General features: G+C 39.1%; 1 protein-coding gene across 1 annotated transcript in view; it reads left to right on the forward strand.

Annotated features, from left to right (window-relative positions):
* LOC106092836 (paired box protein Pax-6) overlaps positions 1 to 27,490 on the forward strand; it is a 69,352-nt gene that overhangs the window by 35,553 nt on the left and 6,309 nt on the right. Inside the window, exon 2 of the mRNA XM_059360511.1 lies at positions 1,243 to 1,440. Coding sequence (XP_059216494.1) covers positions 1,243 to 1,440 — 198 coding nt within the window. The remainder of the gene's footprint in view (positions 1 to 1,242; positions 1,441 to 27,490) is intronic.

Raw genomic sequence — 27,490 nt, forward strand, 5'->3', positions numbered from 1 at the left:
TGAATTCCAGTTGGAACAGTAAATATTACCACTATAAAATGGGTATAGTTCTGAAATGCATGTCTTACTTAAATTACTTAAACAACCGTGTCGTCGCAACGGTTAACATGTTCGCCTATGAGGCCGAACGCTTACGTTCGAATCCTGGCGGAATATCAGTACATTTTTCAGCGTTGGCTTTAAGGGTGGGTCAAAAGTTTTGCCGAAGAAACCATGGGTGTACTATCAAAATATTGACATCACTCAATAATAACTTTAAGTAGCTGCTGATGAGTTTTCAAGTTCGCCTATTCAAAAATAATCCACAAATTTAAGCAGTTTCTTTGCAAGTAGTCCTTGGATTTAAAATTTAAATTGAAAATGTGACACACCACTTGGAAGATACATGTCACAAAAGGTTCAAAGAGTGCATTGCCATCTCCAAAAGTCTTCGCTTTCAAATGCCAACGAAGTGAATAGCAGCTATTGTGTTGCCATCTTTTAAACCCTGACTCTGTCCATTTACATCCGAATCGACAGTTTGGAGATGTTGCGATGCCGCTATTGACAAAATGTCGTTGATGCTGATGATCATGTCGCGATTTGGATGGCGTCGTAGATGACGAGGGGGTGATTAAGGTAGAACGATATGTCTCGGATCGAGTTCTTAGAGATATTGAATGTTGTGACATGTTCATATTTGCTCTTCATTAACCATTCTCTATTGTGCCGGCACGATACACAGGGAAACGTTGGTGTTTGTTCAAAACATGAAATGCTAAGCAAACGTCAGTTTCAACGTCGGCAGAGGGTGCTCCAGCGACAGCGTCTGTAATTCAAACTGAGTTGAGCTGTCTTGACTTGACTAGTATTGAATAGAGCCGACATAAATTATTTTGTGTGTGACACAAATTATAGGTATTCAATTAAGTAATTATTTATTATTGTACTTGCATACAGACACACATCCGCACAGCTATTCACATGCACAGGGTCCCATACAAGTGAACAATCGGCCAGTCGTCAATCGAGTCGCACTGCAACACGCAACGCAGTTTTGTTGCTTTTTTGTGCGGGCATGAATGTTTGAAAACCTAATATTGGTTTTGGGTGTATATAATATATATATATATATATATATATATATATATATATATGTATGTGGCGTGTCGTATTTTTGTGTTTATGCGTGTTTATGTGTGTGTGTGTGTGTGTGTGATTTGTAATGAGATTGTTTTAATTTTTGTTGGCACTTTTTTTCAGTGGGACTAGTTTCTTCCGGACAAATGCCAGGATCTGCTATGTTTACGGGCGGAGCCAATTGCCAACCATCACCCAGCACGCTCAGTGCTCTGGTATCTCAACAACGACTGCTGGAACTATCACGATTCAGTGGTTTGCGAGGATATGATATCGCACAACATATGCTGACACAACAGGGTGCGGTATCCAAGTTATTGGGTAAGTTTGAGCAATTAACATTGGCCACATTTAAAATCCTGCCCCCTTCATCATAAAGCCTGTATCATGTACACCGACTTAACGACGAAAGCGGGTGGGTAAGCTTGCAAACCACTTAGACCAACACAACCATAGAATTTCAATGTGTACGTAAGAATGGGCGATAAATGACGGCACAGAAAATTTTCCGAAACAAACTACCCCCGCGACGTCCATTTACTTTATTTGATAGACATTCGATTGTACTGGAAGGGTTGTTCGATGACAAAATTCTATTGCAAAATATGAGCAATTCCAAATGTCTCGTTGCAGTCGGAGGGTGAAACGTGGTTATAGTCACCAGATGTGCATGTGCATCTCAATGGCTTACCACACACAAACAGCTAAGGCGCTTTTACACAATATGTCCCTCCAAACATTTGGGAGATAATATCTCCCTCCCTCTCTGAATTGACACTCTTTTGATATTTTTTAAAGATAGTGTGTAGAGGTTTCATGATTTAAAACAACAAAATACACTACTATCGCCATTGTATCATTCATATTACGCTAAATAGTTTCATATTATCGACTGTTATTGGTACAAATCTAAAAATAGGTTTTTTGTTGTTGTTTCTGACGTTACCTCGAAATTCCCTACACATAAGTGAATGTACGTTTACTTAGCTCTCTGTAATCAAGTAAGGCGTGTAGCACAGAGGGAGAACATACGCCTCTCAATCGAGAGGTTGACTGTTCAAAAAAAATTATCTTCGCCCCAAAAAGCCGAAAAAACTTGGGAAAACGAGAATTTACTGTTTTTTTTAATGATGCACTTAATCAAATTTTAAACTTTTTGCAGTCCCTTTTTAGTTTCTAGTTGGGATATACCGCCAAGTGGCACGTTTTCTCCCATAATGAGGCACTAAATAGATTAAACAAGTAAGAGTGCTAAGTTCTGCCGGCCCGAATCTTATATTCCCTCCACCATGGATCGCATCCGTCGAGTTCTTTGCGCAGTATCTCTTTTTAGGCAAACAAAGAATAATGAATATGGACGGAGGAAGAGGAGGAGCTATATCAAATTATAGTCCGATTCGGGGCTCAAGAAGCAAAATCGGGAGATCGGTTTATATGGGGGCTGTCTCAAGCTATAAATCGATTCAGACCATATTGCACACGTATGTTGAAGGCCATGAGAGAAGCCGTTGTACAAAATCTGTGCCAAATCGGATGAGAATTGCGCTCTATAGAGGCTCAAGAACTTATGATCCCAGATCGGTTTAAATGTCAGCTATATCAGGGTATGGTCCGATTTGGACCATACTTCGCACAAATGTTGAAAGTGATACCAAAACACCACGTGCAAAATTACAAATCGGATGGGAATTGGCCTTCTAAAAGCTCAAGAAATCAAGATCCAAGATCGATTTATATGACAGCTATATCAGATTATTGACCGATTTAAACCAAATTTCGCACAGTTGTTGGAAGTGATATCAAAACACTATGTGCAAATTGGATGAGAATTGCGCCCTCTAGAGGCTCAGGAAGTCAAGACTTAATATCGGTTTATATGTCAGCTATATCAAAACATGAACCGATTTGGCCCATTTACTATTCCAACCGACCTACACCAATAAGAAGTATTTGTGCAAAATTTCATGCGGCTAGCTCTACTCCTTCAAAAGTTAGCGTGCTTTCGACAGACAGGCGGACGGACGGACAGACGGGCGGACATGGCTAGTTCGACTTAAAATGTCACGACGATCAAGAATATATATACTTTAGGGGGTCTTAGACGCATATTTCGAAGTGTAACAAACCGAATGACGAAATTAGTATATCCCTATCCTATGGTGGAGGGTATACAAATTATATAGCCTGAGATGGTTTCCACTTCTTTGAGTGCAGATTTAGTGACTCGTACGATAGTAAATGTTTGCAGGTGTGCTGTAACTTTCTGTGCCCTAATGACTTCCCTTATATACGCGAAATTTAAATACAGCGCGCCTTAATCGACATGTATTCTCATATATATTGTACGTTTTAGTAGACATGGTTTCACATGTATGTTAATTGAAATAATAGATCGCTTTAATCGAAAGAGTTTCATATTATTTCCAAAATCAATTTAGCGTATTAAATGTTTTGTACTTTCAGAGTTACTACATTTCAAAGTACATATGCGAATACATGTCGTCTAATACCAACTTCAGGCGCCAAATAGACATGGAACCAGACTCAACCAAAAAGAAATTAAAAATAAAAACAATTTCTCTTTGCTTCTATTACCTCTATTATCCACCGCACACACGATTTTTTGATGACAAATTCTGGGATTCCGCTTTTAATTTTGTCTTAAATTTGAGTACCAAATTACATTAAGTCTGCAATTGAAAGTTGAGTTTGTTCGAAAATGGTTCCGTCAACAAAATAGAAAAAGAGCTCGTAAAATTATTTTAATTAAGGAAAAATTATAATTGATTAAAGTTCACAGTAAAAACATGTCCGTCGATTTAATATCAGAAAAATATGATGTAGACAAACTGTACGCCATTTATTAAAAATAAGGAAAATAATTTTTAAATATGACTCTTAAAGTGAATCTATAGATGTTTTGCTTTTGTGCTTTTGCTTCTGGATAAGTGAAAACACAACCAAGTGTAAATGTTTTGCTATCTGTAAAAGTTACAGTAACATTTCATCCACCGGATTCCACATGCTCTATTCATTCTATGAACCGATGTGCAGTCTGAATCTTCAAACACCGTAAATTAATCATCCAAAAACTGTTTGGCGTCAGACAGCAAACATGATTTCGCAAAGTCTTTGAATATCAAGACAGCTTTGTGGACTGCTGCTTAATCTTGGGACAATACGAACACTACAAGTTTAACGCAATGCTTAGAGCAACCTGTCAAGATAACTAAAAAGTTGAACTATGCTGCTTATACACAATCAAACAGTGTAATAATGCCTGGATGTCCAATGTGAGAGGTCATAAATTGGACATCCATGAGTTCTTACAATGTCCTGTGCTATTTTATCTGATGTCTCAATACATACGGCTAACCAAAGCGAAGAATACGAGACTGATGGCGATTCCAAAGAATCAGACGAAGGAAACTCAAATAAATAAGAGCATGCTAAGTTCGTCCGGGCCGAACTTTATATACCCTCCACCATGGATCGCATATGTCGAGTTCTATGCGCAGTATCTCTTTTAAGGCAAACAAAGAATATTGAATAAGTACTGTTATGCTATTAGAGCTATATCAAGTTATGGTCCTCGATTATCCGGCTCGCTCGAGACCGTGCTTAACAGTAACAAGTAAGAGCGTGCTAAGTTCGGCCGGGCCGAATCTTATATACCCTCCACCATTGATCGCATTTGTCGAGTTCTATGCGCGGTATCTCTTTTTAGACAAACATAGAATATTGAATTAGAACTGTTATGCTATTGGAGCCATATCAAGTTATAGTCCGATTCGGACCATAAATGAATGCTGATTGATATTGTAGAAGTCATTGTGTAATATTTCAGTTCATTCGGATAAGAATTGGGAGCTGTATCAAGCTATTGATCGATTCAGACCATACTAGACACGTATGAGAGAAGCCCTTGTACAAAATTTCAGCCAAATCGGATGAGAATTGCGCCCTCTAGAGGTTCAAGAAGTCAAGATTTATCGATTTACGCCATACTTAGTACAGTTATTGAAAGTTATAACAAAACACCTCATGCAAAATTTCAGCCAAATCGAATGAGAATTGCGAGCTCAATTGGCTCAAGAAGTCAAAATCCAAGATCGATTTATATGACAGCTATACCAGATTATGAACCGATTTGAATCATACTTAGCACAGTTGTTGAAAGTAATACCAAAACTCTACGTGCAAAATCAGTTAAATCGGACGAGAATTGCGCCCTCTAGAGGCTCAAGAAGTCAAGACCCCAGATCGGTTATATGGCAGCTGTATCAAAATATGGACCGATTTAAACCATACTTAGCGTAGTTGTTGGAAGTGACCCAAGATCGGTTTATATGACAGCTATATCAGGTTATGGACCGATTTAAACCATGCTTGGCAAATTTGTTGGATATCATATCAAAACACGTCGTGTAAAATTCAAATCGGATAAGAATTGCGCACTCTAGCAGCTATGGCAGCTATATCAGATTATGGACCGATTTCAACCATACTTGGCACATTTGTTGGATATGATAACAAAACACGTGATGCAAAATTTCATTCCAATTGGATGAGAATTGCGCCTTCTAGAAGTTCAAGAAGTCAAGACCCAAGATCGGTTTATATGGCAGCTATATCAAAACATTCACCGACATGGCCCATTTACAATACCAACTTACCTACACTAATAAGAAGTATTTTTGCAAAATTTCAAGCGGCTAGCTTTACTCCTTCGGAAGTTAGCGTGCTTTCGACAGACAGACGGACGGACGGACAGACGGACGGACATGGCTAGATCGACATAAAATTTCGCGACGATCAAGAATATATATATACTTTATGGGGTCTCAGACGAATATTTCTAGTAGTTACAAACAGAATGACGAAATTAGTATACGCCCCATCCTATGGAGGAGGGTATAAAAAGCCCATAAATAACCAATTTTTACACTAGTCGATTAAATGGCTATGAAAAATTAAATGTGTAGCATTAAAATAGTATTTTATTATACCCTCCACCATACGATAAATGGATGATGACGTTACAAACGTCATTCTGTTTGTAACACCTCGACATATGCGTCTAAGATCCCATAAAGTAAATATATTCCTGTTCGTCATGACATGACGGACATGACGTCCGTCCGTCCATCCGTCTATCGAAAGCTCGCTTACTTTCGAAGGAATAAAGCTAGAAGCTTGAAATTTGGGTAGGAAGGGATATTAAATGGGTCAAATCGATACATGTTTTTATTAAACTGTCATATATGCCGATCTTCGGTTTTGACTTCTTGATCCTCTAGAGGGCTCAATTTTTATCCGATTTGACTGAAATTTTGCACTTATAACAAGTGTGCCAAATATGGTCTAAATCAGTCCATAACCTGATATAGCTGCCATATATACCGATCTTGGGTCTTGACTTCTGGACTCGTATAGGCAGCAATTTTTATCCGATTTGGCTGACATTTTGCACATGGTATTTTGGTATCACTTCCATCAACTGTGCCAAATATGGTTTAAATCGTTTCATTACCTGATATAGCTGTCATTTAAACCCATCTCCCGATTAGATTCCTTGAGCTTCTAGAGGACGCAATTCTTATCCGATTCAGATGCAATTTTGCACATACAGTTGACGACTGACTTCTTACAACTGTGCCAAGTATGTTGTAAATCAGCCCATATCCTGATATAGCTGCCATATAAACCGATCTCCCGATTAGACTTCTTGAACTACAAGAGGGCGCAATTCTTATTCAATTTGGCTAAAATTTTTCACGTGGTGTTTTGGTATAACTTCGAACAAATGTGCCAATTCGGTTGAAATTTTGCATAGCTCGTTTTGGTATGACTTCCAACAAGTATGGTCTAAATCGGTTGATAACCCGAAATAGCCTGAAATTTTGGATGTGGTATTTTTCTGTGACTTCTAACAGCCATGACAAGTACGGTCCTTTTCGGTCAAGAACTTGATGTTGCTACTATATATATTGAAAAAGTCGTTCAAAGAACTTGACAAATGCGATCCATGGTGGAGGGTATATAGAATTCGGCCCTGCCGAATTTAGCAAGCTTTGCTTGTAAAACATTTCTAAGTGTAGCCGTTGATTGAAGCAGACGTGTTTTTATTTCGCTCCTCAAAAGAAAATAAATACATATTCCTATCTCGGAATAGGTGTAGTACCTATGAAAAAATTTTAAAGCCTTTTGGGTAGCACCAACACTAATGAGCTGTGCTACGCCCTGGCAGAGTTCTTGAATACTTACGACTTAATAACACTCAATATTGGTAACACCGCTACCTTTGTAATAGGATTAGGGAGGAGGTATTAGATGTGACGATATGTTCCGAAAATCTGATGCATGAGGTTCAGTATTGGAGGGTCTCCATGGAACACTCCTGTTCTGACCATCGCTACATTAGGTTTAGAATAGCACGGCCAGCGGCGAATCCGATAAGCTTCCGGAATAAGCTGAAACCAACTGGACAAAATTCGGAAGGCTACTCAAAAGAAAACTGGGGCAAGATAATTTAGATTGTCCAAGCATAGAAGAGATTGACGAGAATATCAACAGGATTACGACTGTGCTGGTGGGGTCTTTCGAAGGTAGTTGTCCTCTTCGGGAAAGGAAATCAGCCCAAGAAAAACTCTGGATGACCGGGGGTATCCGCAACAATGGGAAAGAGGTCCGCAGTCTTAATAACAGAGCACGTTGTACAAAAGCGGAAGTTTATTGGGATATGTATTATACACGGCTCAAGGAATACAATAAGATTACCAGAGCGGCATAACGTGTCTCGTGGAAGCTTTTCTGCGTACAGGTCGATAACTTTAATGACGCCGCTAAGATAACAAAGTTTCCCTCAAAAACCCATGTCCAAACTGAAACTTAAGTAGACGACATGGGAGTGAGATCAGAGACAACCGAGGACATGTTGAGGCATTTGATGAAAACCCATTTCCACAGGATACGACGAGACTCACGGAAACACCGGAAACTTGGAATAACGATGTTGATCGAAGGATTGTAATTACGGAATTTATGGTGAAGAAATCCTTGAGGAGCTTCAAACCATTTAAGACACCCGGACCTGATGGAATATTTCCGTCGTAAATACAGAAAGAGACAGACTGTCTGGCACCTCCTCTGGCCAATATTTTCACAACGTGCCTAGGACTTTAATATACTCCGAAAGCCTTGCAGGAGGCAAGGGTGGTGTTTATACCCAAGCCCGGCAAGGCAAGTTATGCAACATCAAAGGCCTACAGACCCATAAGCCGTACGTCCTTTCTACTCAAAACCATGGAACATATTATGGACACCATGATAAAGAGTATGACATCCAGCAAACTGCTTAAATACAAGCACCATGTCTATGTCAAGGGAAGGTCGGTGGAGACTGCCCTTCACGAGGTTGCGCATAAAACAGAAGACCACTTAAGTCACCCGGACCTGATGGAATATTTCCGTCGTAAATACAGAAAGAGACAGACTGTCAGGCACCTCCTCTGGCCAAAATTTTCTCAGCGTGCCTAGGACATTCATATACTCCTAAAGCCTTGCAGGAGGCAAGGCAAGTTATGCAACACCAAAGGCCTACAGACCCATAAGCCGTACGTCCTTTCTACTCAAAACCATGGAACGTATTGTGGACACCATGATAAAGAGTATGACATCCAGCAAACTGCTTAAATACAAGCTCCATGTCTATGTCAAGGGAAGGTCGGTGGAGACTGCCCTTCACGAGGTTGTGCATAAAATAGAAGAATCCTTCGATGCCAAAACGTACACCCTGGTGGTATGCATTTACATCGAGGGGGTTTTAACAATGTGCGGACCGACACACTGATTCAATCCGTAGACCAGTACCGGTTGGACCCGGTCCTCAGAGACTGAATAAACCATATGCTATAGAACAGGTGGATAAATTGTGTGTCCCGTGGCATAAAAATAAGGTAGAAAGTGGTATAAGGCACACCACAGGGGGCATTTTATCATCACTTCTATGGGTGACCACCATAAATGACCTATTACGTATGCTGACTGAGGAGCGATATGAACCCGTCTGCTATGCAGGCGATGTTATAATACTTCTGAGATGTAAGAGTCCGAACGAGCTATGCAGAAGGGCCAAAAGGGTCTTGCATATTGCATATAACTGGGCTAGACCCAGAAGTCTCAATGTTAACCCAGAGAAGACTAAAATATGCCTGTTCACTAGGAAGACGAAAGTGAGCCAATTTAACGCACCACATTTCCCAATAAGACGATTTCGATATCTGACAAGGTCACATACTTAGGTGTGATCTTGGACAGGAAACTGAATTGGAAGTGTCACATTCAGGAACGTACTGAGAAGTCTCACAGATGTTGGGCAATATGTAGACGAGTCGTAGGCTCGAAATGAGGCCTGAATCCGAGGATAATCCGTTGGCTCTATAAGAGCGTGATTAGACCAATACTTGCTTACGCCTTTTTAGTTTGATGGATTGAGGATGGGAGCAGTTCATGCCATCGCGGTATAATCGAGGCGACCATAGGAAACCTGGAAGGAAGGGAAGAGGTTTCCGATCGGATACCTTAGATGAACCTTGAATTCAAGTGCGACGCACTGCTGCCTTTGGCACAGTCTTGGATTGACGGAATTCTAGTATTGCCATCTGGAAGATCATGTTACAGAGATGGATCAAAGCTAGAGTACAAGGTGGCCCTGGGGGTCTACATTGAGAACCGAGGGACTGGCATCTGTTTTAGACTGCCTGACCATAATACGGTCCTGCAAGCGGAGATTCGGGCGATCATGGAATGCGTGAGGAAGTGTGGTGCTAACGCGAGGACGTCGAGTGTGAACATCTTCACCGACAGTAACATTGTCATAAGGGCAATAACAACCAGGACGGTAATGTCACGAACAGTCTTGCAGTGTTAGAAAGAGATTAACGCCTTCTCTGAGGATGCCAAAATCCGCATCGTTTGAGTGCCGGGCCATAACGGAGTAAGGGGAAACAATTTGGCGGTGAAGGCCAGAGGACTGCCGTCATTAAACTTGGTGAACCCGAAGCCTTTCGGGTCGACGCAGTCCGAGTTAAGGGAGTGGGAGACAAATGCGCATGCAACATTGTGGAACAGCGAGACAGTCGTAAACTATACACCTCTGGGGCCATCGTATGGTAATCCCTCCTGGTGGTGTCGCTCTGCGTCAAGCCATTCGTATTAGGCAATAAAAAGTAGGTTCCTCAATGATACATTTAAGGTTAATGATGAATTGAGCTTAAACTTGTATCGGACAGCCCTCAACGATATTAAAGAAGAATCCGCCCGTTCCCTAATGGATTGTTAATTGGCAAATTTGCATTTGCAAACTTTATTCGTCTATATAACAAATCATTATTGGGCTATGATGTCAAATAGCACATAAAACTTCGTTGCGTAAAGTCCTGCAAACTCAAAGATTCAGTGGGTGTTTATAATGAAATCGGCTTTCACATTTTTTCCTCATGGCAGGAGTCAAATTTCTTTACCTACAATCAAACAGTGTGGAAATTATTGCATCTGTATAAAAAACCTCTCCATTTATTATGTGGTGCTACATTTTCAATGACTACTCAACCCTTCCATTCACCGTGTACAACACGAACGGCAATCACCATCATAATTGGTGGCTTCATTTTAGTCAATCCAATTATTAACTCTGGCTGGCGGTGATGTTGGTGGTTTTGGTTGGTCTGCCTTGTTGGGTAAATGAATTATCATACAGTGCAGATCATTTTATAAAAAAGGAAGCGGGAAATTATCTTGTCTTCTCTACGGAAGTGCTAAAGGAAAAATAAACACAGTTTATGTATTTTAATTGTCAAAAATGAAAATTTATTCCGACCTTACTGCAGACATTGTTCTCACAACTCATCGCTGGTTGTATAGACGTGGTTACCACCAACAGAGGGATGGGATCGGCATTTTAGACATGACTTAACGCAAAACCATCACAACAAAGACGAAAACCTTCTGCAGTGCCATTCGTGCGGTCCGGTCATTGAAAGGATGGACGGACAGACGTTAAAACAAACACGTACGGTAATCATTTATCACAACTCACCTCGTCTCCATTTGGGATTGGCCAAGCCGACAGGTTACTTTAGTGCAGTATCTAACCTGCAAATGGATGCATTGTATGAAGTATAGACTATGGAAGAGTAAGTATATTCGTACGCGAAATACTGTTTTTTTTTTTTTTTTTTTGGCCAATGCTGCGAATAAATATATGAATGCTCTTATCTGTGTGTGTGTTTTAAATAAGTATCTGTTTACTATAATAATACTACATATATATTTATTATGCCTAGTCATTAATGTTTGTGTTAGAAGGATGATGATATTGGTTCAATTGGACAATAAATATCATTTGCTGTATATTACAACACAACAACAACAAGCGATTTAAAAACGGCGGAAGTCTGCCAATCGCAACGCATCCCAATGTATAAGCAATGTAGGATAGTGCTCTTTTGTTCGGCATGTACCAGTAGTCGGCACTTTTGTTTTTTAAACTCAACTAACTAAGAATTTGTAAAACTTTCTATTATAAAAATGTCAATAAATTCCTCGATTCTCATTGTAGGCACAAATATTTGAGCTGAGGTTACAGATTACGGCAGAAACTCGCTTTTAGTTAGAGGGCGTCCATCAACAAGTGCGAAAGCGCGACTTTATAAGTTAAGAAGGCGTAGACAAATTGAGCATTTTTAATCACAAATATTTTTTAATGGTTACGTACAATGACGGACATGCTAATCTCTGCGCTGGAGGCCACCGTAGCGCAGAGGTTAGCATGTCCGCCTGTGACGCTGAACGCCTGGGTTCGAATCCTGGCGAGACCATCAGAAAAAAAATTTCCAGCGGTGGCTTTCCCCTCCTAATGCTGGCAACATTTGTGAGGTAATATGCCATGTAAAACTTTTCTCCAAAGAGGTGTCGCACTGGGGCACGCCGTTCGGACTCGGCTATAAAAAGGAGGCCCCTTATCATTGAGCTTAAACTTGAATCGGACTGCACTCATGGATAGGTGAGAAGTATGCCCCTGTTCCTTAGTGGAATGTTCATGGACAAAATTTGCAACGTACAATCAAAAAAACATTTTAGTCACACAAACTATTTTTATATGTTTTTAGTCTATACGGCCTTTAGGCACCATACAAAATTGGATTTTCCAGTAGTCAACATTTGAGGGCCGAGTGAAAAATGGTTCTTCTGCGCCCTTCAGAAATCGAATTTGCAGATCGGTTTATAAGTAAGGTATATCAATATATTGTCCGATGTGGCCTATCTTCGAGATTACCCAGCCCAGGTCTCCGCGGCACAGTAGTTACATGTCCGCCTACGAATTTCAATCTCCGGGTTTGAATCCTGGCGAGAAAATCTGAAAATATGTCCCTTAACTGATATTATCACGTTGCAGCCTCTTGAAATTAACTGATACGGATTACGTTTTATCCAGTGGCGTTCAGATCGATTATAGTGGCCCATTTTCGAACTACATGTTTATACAACCCCTTTATAACCGATCACCCTGTTTAACGTCTTCAGCTCAGAAAAAGAATATTTTTTACACAATTTGTTCGAAATTTCCAAAATTGTGTTAAATAAGATCTCTTCCTATTCGAAAATGGCATATATCGTATCATATACTGATAAAGCTGTCACATAAATCGATCTCTCAATTTAGCGTTTTGAGCATATAAAAGGGGCAACTTTTTTAAGCTTATTTCGCAAAATTTGGACAGGGGTACGCTACCCTTTATATTCGCATTGAATACTATATAGGTCCATATTTCGGTATACCTCTTTGTAGATCTACTTGAACTTCTTGGGCTCATAAATGGTTTTTTTTAGTCGATTTCCCTGAAATTTGGATAACTTTTCCAAATACGGTCTACATCGAACCTTAGTTAAACGTAGCTTTTATATATACCGATGTCCAGATGAGAAAATATCTATGATTGTGGGTATCTAATTTTTGGCTTGGGCTAGCTTAATTTTTGTCTTTCCTTGTCATTTTGTGTTAAGTATGTGAGCAAATAAAATGAAACCTGTGTTTTACAACTAACTTTATTTCACTTTAACTTTCTTTAATAATTAACATTTTTACCAAAATACTATATGCCGACTTTAGGAAACATGTCATGCCGAACTTTGGAGAATGGTGCCGACTACTGTTAAAAAAAACACCTTTTTTAAACAATTAAAATTTCAAAAAATTAATAAAATAAATTGAAATTTTTGATTAAAACATCTAAAGCAAAAGAAAATTTCGAATTCTAAAAACCAAATTTCAATTGAATTGAACATTTGTTGCCTGTATGAGGATGGATTGAGAAAGGCAAAATCCTTAAACTGCCGCCTGCTGTAACACTTACGCTACACAAAAATTGTTTTTGATTCGCATGTGTTTGATTCGAATGTAGCCTGGTAATAATCAGCGCTGCGGAGTCGAAGTCGGAGTCTTGGAGTTGGAGTCCAGCAATTTTGCCCGGAGTTGAAGTAGAAAAAAATGTTTCTAGACAAAATTTTAAATTCTAAAATGTTCTTAAATTGAAATTTTGACTTTGAAGAAGAATGCCATAAAAATTTTGCCTCTAAAAAATTTCTTTGAAATATTTTCTTCAAAATTGTCCTTAAAAAAAATTAAAATTAAAAATTTTTCTTAAAATAAGATTTAGTTGAAAACTTCTTTAGAAAAATTTGCATTAAAATTTTGTTTGAAAAAAGAATTTATTGAAATTATATGATTGCAATCAATATATAGTTATTAATATCTTGTCTCTCAGGAGAAAACTGTTTCAAACAGGACAAAAAAGGTGTTTCCTTTTTGTGAAAATTTTCAGTTTTTTTCATATTTAACAAGTAAGGATGGGCTTAAGACGGGCAAAGCCGACCTTTTGATACCCTACACCAAATTGGGTATCCAGGCTAATCTGTCGAAATTAAATTTTGCTTTAATTTGACCGAAATCCGTAAACATACTCGTATTAGGATATTAGGAGTCATAGAGAAAATTGTAGTGCAAAATGTTGATAACCTCGGATGATAAATGCGTGCCCTCTATCTAAGGCCGAACCAATTTCTAGAAAATTAATCAGTGATAAGAAGTCATTTGAGAAACCTTCATGCATAATTTCGTGAGGATCGGTAATGAAATAACCAAAACATTGCAGTATTAGGTAAAATCGGATGAAAATATATACAGGAGCTATATCTTAGTCCAAACCGATTCCCATTAAACTCTGTTTATGTAAGAAGCCTAAAAGGAACTTTTGAGCCAAATGTTGTGAGTATTGGTTAAATGCACTTGCAAAGGCTCTGGAAATGAGAATCAGACGATACATATATATGGGAGCTACATCTAACTCTAAACTTATTTCTATCAAATTCCCCAGTATTTCATTGTGCAAATTTCAGTCAAATCGAAAAAAATGTGCGATATATGGAGGTTCAAGAAGCATAATCGGGAGGTCGTCTTATATGGGAGATATATTTAAACATGCACAGATATTTTACTCCTTCCAAATCTAGCGTGCTTTCGACTTGATCGACTCTAAATAACATGTATATACTTTATGGGGTCTTAGAAGAATATTCCGAGGTTTTACAAACGGAATGAGAAATTAGTATACCCCATCTTATGGTGGTGGTTATAAAAATATTAAAAGCTTGCACCCGTTTTTTGAATACGCTCAGTTGTTGAAGAGTTTGGAAGTCCATACCCAGAAGCGTAGTGGGAAATAATTTTTAGGTATTTACAATTTATTTTTGTATTATAAACTAAAACCAATCTGGCCCATTTGCACTGGCCAACGACCTGCATCACGATAGCGTCATTCGTTTGGACGCTATCGTGATTTCGGCTATCTGGTGAACGAACGGTTGAGACGATTGAGAATATATATACTTTGTTAGGTCACAGATACATTTTTCGTGCTACAAACGAAATGGCTAGATTTGCATACCCCCATTCTATGATGTGGGTATAAAAACATAGCATTTTTAAGAGCTCGTAGTGGACTCCGGAGTTGGAGTCGAGCAATTTTCCTGGAGTCGGAGTCGAGCCAACTCCCCACTCCTGGTCGTAATATCTGGTACCCGGAATTACTTAGTGATATTCAGAAGGGATCGTCCGTATTTTTGCGCTCTAAATACTCAAAAGTAGCCTAGAAAAATTCCAAGTCAGGAATACCATGCTGATAACAAAGTCCATAATTGAACCACATACAAAGCCTCTAAGCCGGTTCATGCCTCGAACTGTGTCCCCAACTAAGTTCTGGCGTCTGTTCGCAGCAAAACTCGGACTGCGTCGCCCCGTAAGGCTTCGGGCTAATCAAGTTTATTGACGGCAGTCCTCTGGCGTTCATGGCCAATTTGTCTATCATTCCTCTTTAATCCTCTTTGGCCCGGCACCCAAACGATGTGGAACGTGCCATCCTTAGAAAAGGCGTTGAGCTCCTTCTTACACTCCAAGGCTGTTCGTGACCTTACCGTCCAGGTTGTTATTGGCTTATGTCCAGTTTACCGTCTACGAGTTAACACCACATTATGCATTAAATGATTGCTCGGATCTCCGCCTGCAGGACCGTATTATGGTCAGGCAGTCGAAAAAAAAAAATCAAAGTCTCTATGTAGATCCCCAGGCTCACTCTGTCCTCTAAATTTGAACTTCCAGATGGCAATGCCATAGTACCGTCAATCTAAGACGGTGCTGATGAAAGTAGTGTCCGCACTCGTCTCTTATTCCTATACTGCGATGATGTGAGTTGCACCTATCTTCTATTCATTCACCCAACGCCTTAAATCTCATAGCCTCAGTGGCTGCCTCACTCATAATCTCTATATCAATGGGTCGAATATCTAGAATAGTCTGCATTGCCCTAGTGGGCGTGGTTCCATCGCACTGCCTTTGCCATAATAACATGTTCCCCGAGCCTGATGATTATCTTTATTTCTTCATCGCAGTCCACCACTTTGTTTGTTGTTAACCCTTTAGGAGCTACGCCTACGATGCCTCCTTTTTTTGTACCCTCCTTCTATGGTGGAGGGTATAAAAAACTAGGTGCTTAAAATTTTTCAAAAATACTTTTTTGTAATTTGGGTCGTTTGGGATTGCAAATGGGTCATATCGGTCCATGTTTTGATATAGCTGCCGTATAACCCGAATTTGGATCTTGAATTCTTGAGCCATAGAGGGTGTAATTCTTATTCAATTAGGCTTAAATTTAGCATGAGGTGTTTTGTTTCGACTATTATGCCAAGTATGGTTTAAATCGGTTCATAGCCTGGTATAGCCCCCATATAAACCGATCTTATCCGATTTGGTTGACATTTTGTATAACATATTTTCCTATGGCCTTTAATGTGCGTACTAAATTTGATTTGAATATGTCCATAACCATATATAGCTCTCGACTTCCCGATATTACTTCATGAGCCTCTATGGGGAGAAATTCTTTTTCGATTCGGCTGAAATTTTGCACAATGACTCCTACTGTGGTCTCCAGCATACAAACCAAGTGTAGTTTGAATCGGTCTATAACCTGATATGGCTCCTATACCATGGTATTTCTTATTCATTATCGTTTGTTTGCCTATAAAGAGGTACCGGGCAAAGAATTTGGAAAATGCGATCCATTGTGGAGGGTATATATTGGGTTGCCCAAAAAGTATTTGTCGGTAATATATTGGGTTGCCCAAAAAGCAATTGCGGATTTCTTTAAAAGAAAGTAAATGCATTTTTAATAAAACTTAGAATGAACTTTAATCAAATATACTTTTTTACACTTTTTTTCTAAAGCAAGCTAAAAGTAACAGCTGATAACTGAAAGAAGAAAGAATGCAATTACAGAGTCACAAGCTGTGAAAAAAATTGTCAACGCCGACTATATGAAAAATCCGCAATTACTTTTTGGGCAACCCAATATATATATATATATTTTTTATTTTTTTTATATATATAAATAGGTTGTGCATAAAATAGAAGAATCCTTCGATGCCAAAACGTGCACACTGGCGGTATGCATTGACATCGAGGGGGTTTTAACAATGTGCGGACCGACACACTGATCCAATCCTTAGACCAGTACCGTGTGGGCCCGATCCTTAGAGACTGGATATACCATATGCTAAGAAACAGGTGGATAAATTGTGTGGCGTAAATATAAGGGAGAAAGTGGTACAGGGCACGCCACAGGGGGGCATTTTATCGCCACTCCTATGGATGACCACAATAAATGACCTATTACAGATGCTGACTGAGGAGGGATTTGAACCCGTCTACGCAGACGATGTTATAAGACCTCTAAGAGGTAAGGATCCGAACGAGCTATGCAGAATGGACGAAAGGGTCTTGCATATTGCATATGACTGGGCTAGACCCAGAGGTCTAATGTTAACTCAGAGAAGACTGAAATATGCCTGTTCACGAGGAAGACGAAGGTGGGTGAATTTACCGCACCACGTTTCCTCAGTAAGACGATTTCGATATCTGACAAGGTCAAATATTAGGTGTGATCTTGGATAGGAAGTGTCACATTTAGGAGCGTACTGAGAAGGCTCACAGATGTTGGGCACTATGAAGGCGGGCAGTAGGCTCAAAATGGGGCCTGAATCTGAGGATAGTCCACTGGCTCTATAGGAGCTGGATTCGACCAATACTTACTTACGCTTCAGTAATTTGGTGGACTGCTATGGAGAAAAAGTGCAACATAAGGACCATACAACAGGTTCAGGGAACATGTTGTCTTGGCATAGGTGGAGCGATGAGGACCACGCCTGAAATATTGCATGACTTCTACTATGGTCTCCAATTGAACTGAATACAATTATGGTCCGAAATGAACCATAACTTGATATTGTTCCAATAACATAGCAATTCTTTTCTTTTACCCTTTGTTTGCCTTAAAAGAGATACCGTGGCAAGAGCTCGACAAATGCGATCCATGGTGGAGGGTGTATAAGATTCGGCCCGGTCGAACTTAACACGCTTTTACTTGTTAGTATTTAACCTATCTTATTATGATCTTTGTACTGTTGTATTCCCTATATCTAATCATGGATTTATATTAAAGGTATTGTCAGCATGGTTAGTGCAACGGCCATTGAACTATTATAAGGGGCGTTACCTTTACAATGAGCGAAATTTGCAGGTCTTTCGCCTATCTCATCATTGCCTACAAATTGTTGATGCGAGAACCTCTTACCCTCGAGGGCCTAATAATGCAAATGCATTTTTGTATCGTCTAAAATGGTTTTATTATTTTTCATAGTATCCTCCAACACTTTCTATACCCTTCTGCATGCGCTTAAGCCAATTGTCGAAACACTTTTTGCACTCCGATTGAGACACCTCCAGAACATTGTGATTGAACGCTTCGACAGTATTTTCTGGCGACAAAAATCATTCACCACAATGTTTATACCATCCACCATAGGATGTGGGTATACTAACTTCGTCATTTCGTTTGTTACACCTCGAAATATTCGTCTAAGTGAATATATTCTTGATCGTCATTAAGTCGATCTAGCCATATCCGACTGTCCGTCCATCTGTCTGTCGAAAGCACGCCAACTTTCGAAAGAGTAAAGCTAGGCGCTTGAAAGTTTGCACAAATACTTATTAGAGAGCGCAATTCTTATCCGATTTGGCTGAAATTTGGCACGTGGTATTTTGGTGTAACTTTCAACAACTGTGCAATGTATGGTTCAAATCGGTTCATAACCTGATATAGCTGCCACATAAACTGATCTCACAATTTGACACTCTGAGCGACTGGAGGGCTCAATTTTTATTTGATTTGCCTGAAATTTTGGACGTGGTTGCTCATATAGAAATATTAAAAAGGTGGAGGGTATGTAAGATTCGGCCCGGCCGATCGTAGCATGCTTTTACTTGCTTTTCTTAATGTGCGGGAATATAAAAGGTTATTGAGTGCCAGTTAGGGCTGTATGGCGTTTTGGTTGGCTAAAAAGGAGCTGGTTTGAGACGATGCACAGTGAGATGGAATCGAATCGTAGTAAAAAATATGCCATTTGAGGTGTATTAAGATTATGCGCAAACCTTCAAGGTCCTAGGTGGTCCGGGTGCCTCTTAGCAGGGCCCTAAATTTGGTCACCTCGGTTTGTGGTTCGATACTCAAGAGCTTACAATATTTCCACTGATTTCGGCGATATTCGAATTTTAATTTTTTGAAACTTTTGCCGATATTGGCTTCGTATTTTGCGATTTACGGAGGCATTTGTTTTTCGACTGTGATGCAGTATGCGTCAGTTTAAAAATAAGTTCAAAAGTTCTGAAAGCAATATCGAATGTATGATAGTGGAAGAAATGCTCAAGGATGCCTCTATCTCACGGTATGTCGCATGACGATCTTGCATTATAGGTTAACTAAAGTTGCAATATAAGTTCAGGCGCGACATCAATGTTCTCTGGAACATCGGAGCATCGTTAATTAACATTAGCGACCTTCAAGGAATTAGACTTTGAGAAACGTCGACCACGACTGAATTTATTAAACTACAATAGTTTTTCACGGTGCTGTAGGATGTTGCTTCAAAGCCATGTAAAGATTTATGTTCATTAATACACTCCTGTCGTGATAATCCAAGTCGAAAGTTGTGAAAAATGGTTGCATTTTTTTTATCAAATTAATTTTTTCAAGTCCTGTAAACAACACAAATGATGGTCCTGTGGCAAAACGTTCTGCGTACCATAATGCAAGAAAACGTCAAACTTTACAATAAAAATGCCAAATTGCAAGAAACTAGACCAAAAACTTATATAACAGCGCTCGTAATAAGTTTTGACATAAAACATTATGTAAATTTTTTCAAAGGATTTTTCCACCTTCAATTTCATAACCTTTCCAAAAATCAGTGCTTTATTTGTGACGGTTGTTAAAATTAAACGTATAGGGCGTTACTGGTAGTCTTAATCCTTATACCAAAATACAAATTTTGCCCAAGAACATTCCACTAAGGAACGGGAGCAAACTTCTCACATATCAATGTGTGCAGTCCGATTTAAGTTTAAGCTCAATGATAAGGGGCCTCCTTTTTACAGCTGAATTCGAACGGCGTGCCGCAGTGCTACACCTCTTTGAAGAGAAGTTTTACATGGCATAGTAAGTACCTCACAAATGTTGCCAGCATTGGGAGAGGAAAACCACCGCTGAAAATTTTTTCTGATAGTTTCGCCAGGATTCGAACCCAGGCGCTCAGCGTCGTAGACGGACATGCTGACCTCTGCGCTACGGTGAACTCCTTATATCACTAGGGACATATTTCTCTAATGTAAGTTTTTTTTTTTAGCAAATGCAATGTATTTCAACGTAACCTTCTCATGCCCAATGTTGCGTACACTCAACCAAATTTGTTTTTCAAAATAGCAAAAATGATTGCTAAAACAGTGGTTTTTGTCTGCTGAAAATGGGAAAGCAGACATTACTGCTGTTTCAGCGAACATAGGGCTGCTGTATTAGTAAATATTTCTTACTGCTATTTCAACTAACAAAATAAGCGGTTTCGAATACACAAGTCTGCTGAAAAAAATGTGCTTTTTATGGTTGCCTGGCACTTTCTCTGATTACTTTAGGCAGTTTGGAGAATTTTTTTTTTGAAATTTTGTTGGAAGAGATATTTTTAATTTGTGGAAAAATACTGTAAAGAATTTCGAAATGGGGCTGAGCTATCTCGCATTTTTTGTTATTGCTCTACTAATGTGCACATGACTGACATGGCCTATTGTATTGGGTTGCCCAAAAAGTAATTGCGGATTTTTTAAAAGAAAGTAAATGCATTTTTAATAAAACTTAGAATGAACTTTAGTCAAATATACTTTTTTACACTTTTTTCTAAAGCAAGCTAAAAGTAACAGCTGATAACTGACAGAAGAAAGAATGCAATTACAGAGTCACAAGCTGTGAAAAAAATTGTCAACGCCGACTATATGAAAAAACCGCAATTACTTTTTGGGCAACCCAATATGTAACTTTAAAGATAAAGGTATACATTTAGTGGCGATTATGAGCATCCACTGAGACACACATTTACATATGTGTTCTATATTTTCTTCCAACATCCCCTTCACAATAAAGCAACAGTCATTTTCAGCAAACTTCAGAAGTAAGCATGCTACTCTAAAATTGCAGTACTACTGTTGTAAAAGTAGAACTACTGCTACAGTAGCAGCAAATACTGAATACTAATATTCAGCAGACAGTGTTTGCTTCTTGCAGCACACTTTTTTCTATGAGTGTATGTGCAACATTGTGTTTATGAGCATCTAAGTACCGCCATTTTTCATATTTTTCTTTGATTCTTTCGCAAAAATATAGCCTAATGTGTTGTTTAATCTTACAGCTGATAAGTTAGTGGTCAGCAATGCACGTGTTCAGTTAGTAGCTATTATCCCGAGAGCAAAGTTGACAAAGTGTTAAAAACATAAATAGAATTAATTAATACATCCTAAAACCAAGTTCAGTAACATAAGAAAGAGACGTAAATAGATAATTCAAACAAGTAAAAAGGCGTTAAGTTCGGCCGGGCCGAACTTTAGATACCCACCACTTCGAGTATATATTTAAACCGCCTTTCGTCTTAAGCCGGTAAAAAAGGCATAATTTATACCCTTTATCAAAATATGGTCCGATTTGGACCACATTTGACACGAATATTGAGTGGCCTAATAAGTACAAGTAATTGTTCAATTTTGTAGAAGAAAATATTGGTCGTTTTGGTAGCCATATCCAAATATAGACCGATCTGAACCATATACGGGACGAATGTCGAAAAGCCTAACATAAGTCACTGTGTCAAATATCAGCGAAAACGGATTACAAATGTGCCTTTTATGGGGCAAAGACTTTAAATCGAGAGATCGGTCTATATGGCAGCTATATCCAAATCTGGACTGATTTGGGCCAAATTGAAAAAAGTTGTTGCACCTCACTTTCTCAAACTTCAGCGAAATCTGACAATAAATGCGCTTTTTATGGGTCCAATACCTTAAATCAGGAGATCGTTCTATATGGCGGCTATATCCAAATCTGAACCGATCTGAGCCAAGTTAAAGAAGAAGAATGTTGAAGGGCCCAACAAAACTCGCTGTCCCAAATTTCAGAAAAATTGGACAATAAATGCGCCTTTTATGGGCTCAAAGCCTTAAATCGAGAGATCGGTCTATATGGCTGCTATATCCAAATTTGAACCGATCTGAGCCAAATGGAAGGAAGATATCGAAGGGCCTAATACAACTCACTGTCCCAAATTTCGGCGAAAACGGGTAATAAATGCGCCTTTATGGGCCTAAGACCCTAAATCGGCGGATCGGTCTATATGAAGATATAGTCCGATATAGCCCATCTTCGAACTTAACCTGCTTATGGACAGAAAAAGAATCTGTGCAAAATTTCAGCTCAATATCTCTATTTTTAAAGACTGTAGCGTGATTTCAACAGACAGACGGACGGACATGGCTAGATAGTAGTTTTACGCTGATCAAGAATATATATACTTTAGGGTCGGAAATGGATATTTCGATGTGTTGCAAACGGTGGTGGGTATAAAAACTAATGAAAAATTAAAACTTCTTGAGCCTTTAGAGGGCGCATTTCTTATCCGATTTGGCTGAAAATTTGCATGAGGTGTTTTGTTTTGACATCCAGCAACCGTACCTATAATGGTCAAATTCAGTTCTTAACCTGATATAGCTGCCATATATACAGATATCGGATCTTTACTTCTTGAGTCTCTAGAGTGCGTAATTTAAGTGGAGAGTATGGTCCAAATAGTTTTATAATCTGATAAAGCTCCCATATAAACCGATCGCTCGTTTTGACTTCTTGAGCCTCTTGGGGGCGCAATTATTTTGCTGCAATTTTAAACGTGGTATTATTGTATGACTTCTTATAGCCATAACAAATACTGTCCATCGGTAGATGTATCTCCTATATATTCGGAAAAGTCATTCAAAGAACGTGTAAAATGCTTCTCAAGATGAAATGTACATAAGGTTCGGCCTGGCAGAACTTAACTCTCTATTTTTTTTGTTTGTTATACCCTCCACCATAAGATGGGGGGTATACTAATTTCGTCATTCTGTTTGTAACTACTCGAAATATTCGTCTGAGACCCCATAAAGTATATATATTCTTTATCTTCGTGACATTTTATGTCGATCTAGCCATGTCCGTCCGTCTGTCCGTCCGTCCGTCCGTCTGTCTGTCGAAAGCACGCTAACTTCCGAAGGAGTAAAGCTAGCCGCTTGAAATTTTGCACATATACTTCTTATTAGTGTAGGTCGGTTGGTATTGTAAATGGGCCATATCGGTCCATGTTTTGATATAGCTGCCATATAAACCGACCTTGGGTCTTGACTTCTTGAGCCTCTAGAGTGCGCAATTCTTATCCGATTGGGATGAAATTTTGCATGACGTGTTTTGCTATGATATCCAACAACTGTGCCAGGTATAGTTCAAATCGGTCAATAACCTGATATAGCTGCCATATAAACCGATCTTGGGTCTTGACTTCTAGAGTGCGCAATTCTTATCCGATTGAAATGAAATTTTGCACGACGTGTTTTGTTATTATATCCAACAACAGTGCCATGTATGGTTCAAATCGGTCCATAACCTGATATAGCTGCCATATAAACCGATCTTCGGTCTTGACTTCTTGACCCTCTAGAGGGCGCAATTCTTATCCGATTGGAATGGAATTTCGCACGACGTGTTTTGTTATGATACCCAATAACTGTGCCAAGTATAGTTCGAATCGGTAAAGAACCTGATATAGCTGCCATATAAACCGATCTTGGGTCTTGACTTCTTGAGCCTCTAGAGGGCACAATTCTTATCCGATTTGAATGAATTTTTGCACGAAGTATTTCGTTATGATATCCAACAACTGTGCCAAGTATGGTTGAAATCGGTCCATAACCTGATATAGCTGTCATATAAACAGATCTGGGGATTTGACTTCTTGAGCTTCTAGAGGGCGCAATTCCTATCCGATTTGGCTGAAATTTTGCATGACGTATTTTATTTTTACTTTCAACAACTGTGTCAAATAAGGTTCAAATCGGTTCATAACCTGATATAGCTGCCATATAAACCGATCTGGGATCTTGACTTCTTGACCCCTAGAGGTCGCAATTATTATCCGATATGCCTGAAATTTTGTACGATGGATCCTCTCATGACCATCAATAAACGTGTTTATTATGGTCTGAATCGGTCTATAGCCCGATACAGGTCCCATATAAATCGTTCTCTCTATTTTACTTCGTGAGCCCCAATGGGCGCAATTCTTATACGAATTGGCTGAAATTTTACACAGGTCTCCAACATATAATTTAATTGTGGTCCGAACCGGACCATATCTTGATATCGTGTTAATAGCAGAGCAACTCTTTTCTTATATCCTTTTTTGCCTAAGAAGAGATGCCGGGAAAAGAACTCGACAAATGCGATCCATGGTGAAGGGTATATAAGATTCGGCCCGGCCGAACTTAGCACGCTTTTACTTGTTTTCGTTGGTCTCGCCAGGGTTCGAGCGCAGGCGTTCAGCGTAATAGGCGTACCGGTAACCTCTGCGCTACGGTGGCCTAAAATAGTTTCCATAGTGTACTGGTGAAGAGCCTGCAAAATCCATACGATTTGATGGTAATAATCATCGACCAGAATGGGGAAAAAGGAGCAGATATATTATGCAACACTGGGTTGCCAAGCTGTGAATGCAGCAAATGCGATATGCACTGCTACTCCAATACTCAAAAAAATTGTTTTGTTTCCTACCATACATATATAAATAATAAAAGCAGTGAGGAAAGGCAAAAGTCGGGCGGTTCCGACTTTATAATACCCTACACCTACCCTATAAACACAAAAGGGAGGGCTCCATCTAAAATTAGATGGACCTTGGTGGATGTAACCAGATAGATTATTAAAATTCCTGCATCAAATTTCGAGCGAAGCAAATATGTTCAAAATGTTATAACTACGGTTGACAAATGGCAACAAAATATCCAAAATCTGACGAACAAATACATGGGAGCTATATCTAAATCTGAACCGATTTCGACCAAACCTTATGGATATTGTGGAATTCGTCGAGGAAGCGTCGTACAAAATTATATATATGAACAGATTTCTATGAAATCGGTTGACAAATTACCATTCTATTGCTGTATTACTCCAAATCTGAGGAAAATATATATGGGAGCTACATCCAAATCTGAACCGATTTTTATCAAATTCACCAGTAGTGTTGGGAGTTAGAAGAAAATCCTTTCCAACAAATTTCAAAAGAATCGCTCAACAAATGACAATTTTACTGCTGTATTACTGCAAATCGGACGAACATATATATGGGAGCTATATCCAAATCTGAACCGATTTCTATGAAATTTACCAGTAATATCGAGAGTCGTTAGAAAATCCTTCCTGCCAAATTTCGAGAGAAACTGTTTATAAATGACTATTTTATTGCATTATACTGCAAATCGAACGAACATATTGGGTTGCCCAAAAAGTAATTGCGGATTTTTTTAAAGAAAGTAAATGCATTTTTAATAAAACTTAAAATGAACTTTATTCAAGTATACTTTTTTTACACTTTTTTTCTAAAGCAAGCTAAAAGTAGCAGCTGATAACTGACAGAAGAAAGAATGCAATGTCACAAGCTGTGAAAAAATTTTTTAACGCCGACTATATGATAAATCCGCATTTACTTTTTGGGCAACTTAATATATATGGTCCAAATCTGAACCGATTTTTTTCCAATTTCAATATGCTTCGTCTCTAGGCCGAAAAACATGCCCATACCAAATTTGAAGACGATCGGCTGAAAGTTGCGACCTGTAGTTTGTACACAAATTAACATGGACAGACGGACAGACATACATACAGACAGACAGACAGACAGACGGACATAGCTACATCGAATCAGAAAATGATTCTGAGACGATCGGTATACTTATCAATGGGTCTATCTCTCTTCCTTTTGGGTGTTACAAACTAATTCACTAAGTTATAATACCCTGTACAACAGTAGTGGTGTAGGGTATAATAATAATCGGCAATTGAAAAGAAACAAATAAATTAAATCTTATATATAAAATCAATTTGAGTTTGTTTGTTTGTGTGTTCCTTATAGACTCAGAAACGGCTGAACCGATTTTCTTGAAATTTTCACAGATGGTTCATATTGACCCCGTGGTGAAAATAGGGTACTACATTTTCTGATATCTGAAGGGGGGACTGACCCTCCCCCTTACCATAATTTTCAGAAACGCCAGATCTCGGAGATGGGTAGTGCGATTTAAGCGAAATTTTGTGTGCTCGCATATAGTACCCTAAAAATAAAAATTTGGTATCCAAATTTCGGATGGGGTACCTAGGGCGGCTGCCCCACCCTAAAACCTACTAAACATATACTTAGACCAATCACGACAATATGGGACTCAAATAAAAAGACGTATCTGATATCCAATTGTCGGACCAAGTGCTAGAGGGACCACCCCAAGCCCGATAACACCCCTAAATCGGACATATTTACCGACCATGGCAATATGGGACTGTTTATCTATATATATATCTAATATCCCAAAACACCCCCAAACAGGACTTATTTACTGACCATGGGAAAATGGAGCTTAAATAAAAGGTATTTGAATGCAGAATACGAATCTGACATCCTAATATGCGACCAAGTGTTTGGGGGGCCGCCTCTCACCAAAGACATCTCCCAAAGGGGACAAATTTACGACCATAGCAATATGGGGCTCAAATGAAAGGTCTTTGGGAGTTAAGCACGAACTTGATATCAATATTCGGGAAAAGTGTCTATGGGGCCACCCCACCCCCACAACACCATCCAAATAGGAAGTATTTGCTGACTATTGCAATATGAGGCTCAAGTAAAAGGGTTTTTAAAGTGAAACTCGAATCCGGTATATATTTTCAAGGCCAACTCACTGAGTGGCCGCCCATCCCTCAAAACACCCCCCAAGCCGGTCATGGGGCTCAAATTGAAGGTATGTAGGAGTAGACCACGTATCTGATATCAATATTAGGGGCCATCTGTCTAGCGGACGTCCCACTACCAAAACAACCCCCAAATAGGACGTATTTGCTCACCAATACAATTTGGGTCTTAAAAAGAGTGGAACTAAATATTCATAGTTTTTATAGCCAATACCGCAAACCGGACATATTAGCTGACTTTTGCAATAAGGAGTTTAAATGAGATTAGAAAACGAATTTGATATCCAATTTTGAGGGGAATGGCAATATGGAGTTCAAATAAATGATATATTGATATATGA

The sequence above is a fragment of the Stomoxys calcitrans genome, chromosome 1, assembly GCF_963082655.1.
Source record: "Stomoxys calcitrans chromosome 1, idStoCalc2.1, whole genome shotgun sequence".
Lineage (NCBI taxonomy): Eukaryota > Metazoa > Arthropoda > Insecta > Diptera > Muscidae > Stomoxys > Stomoxys calcitrans.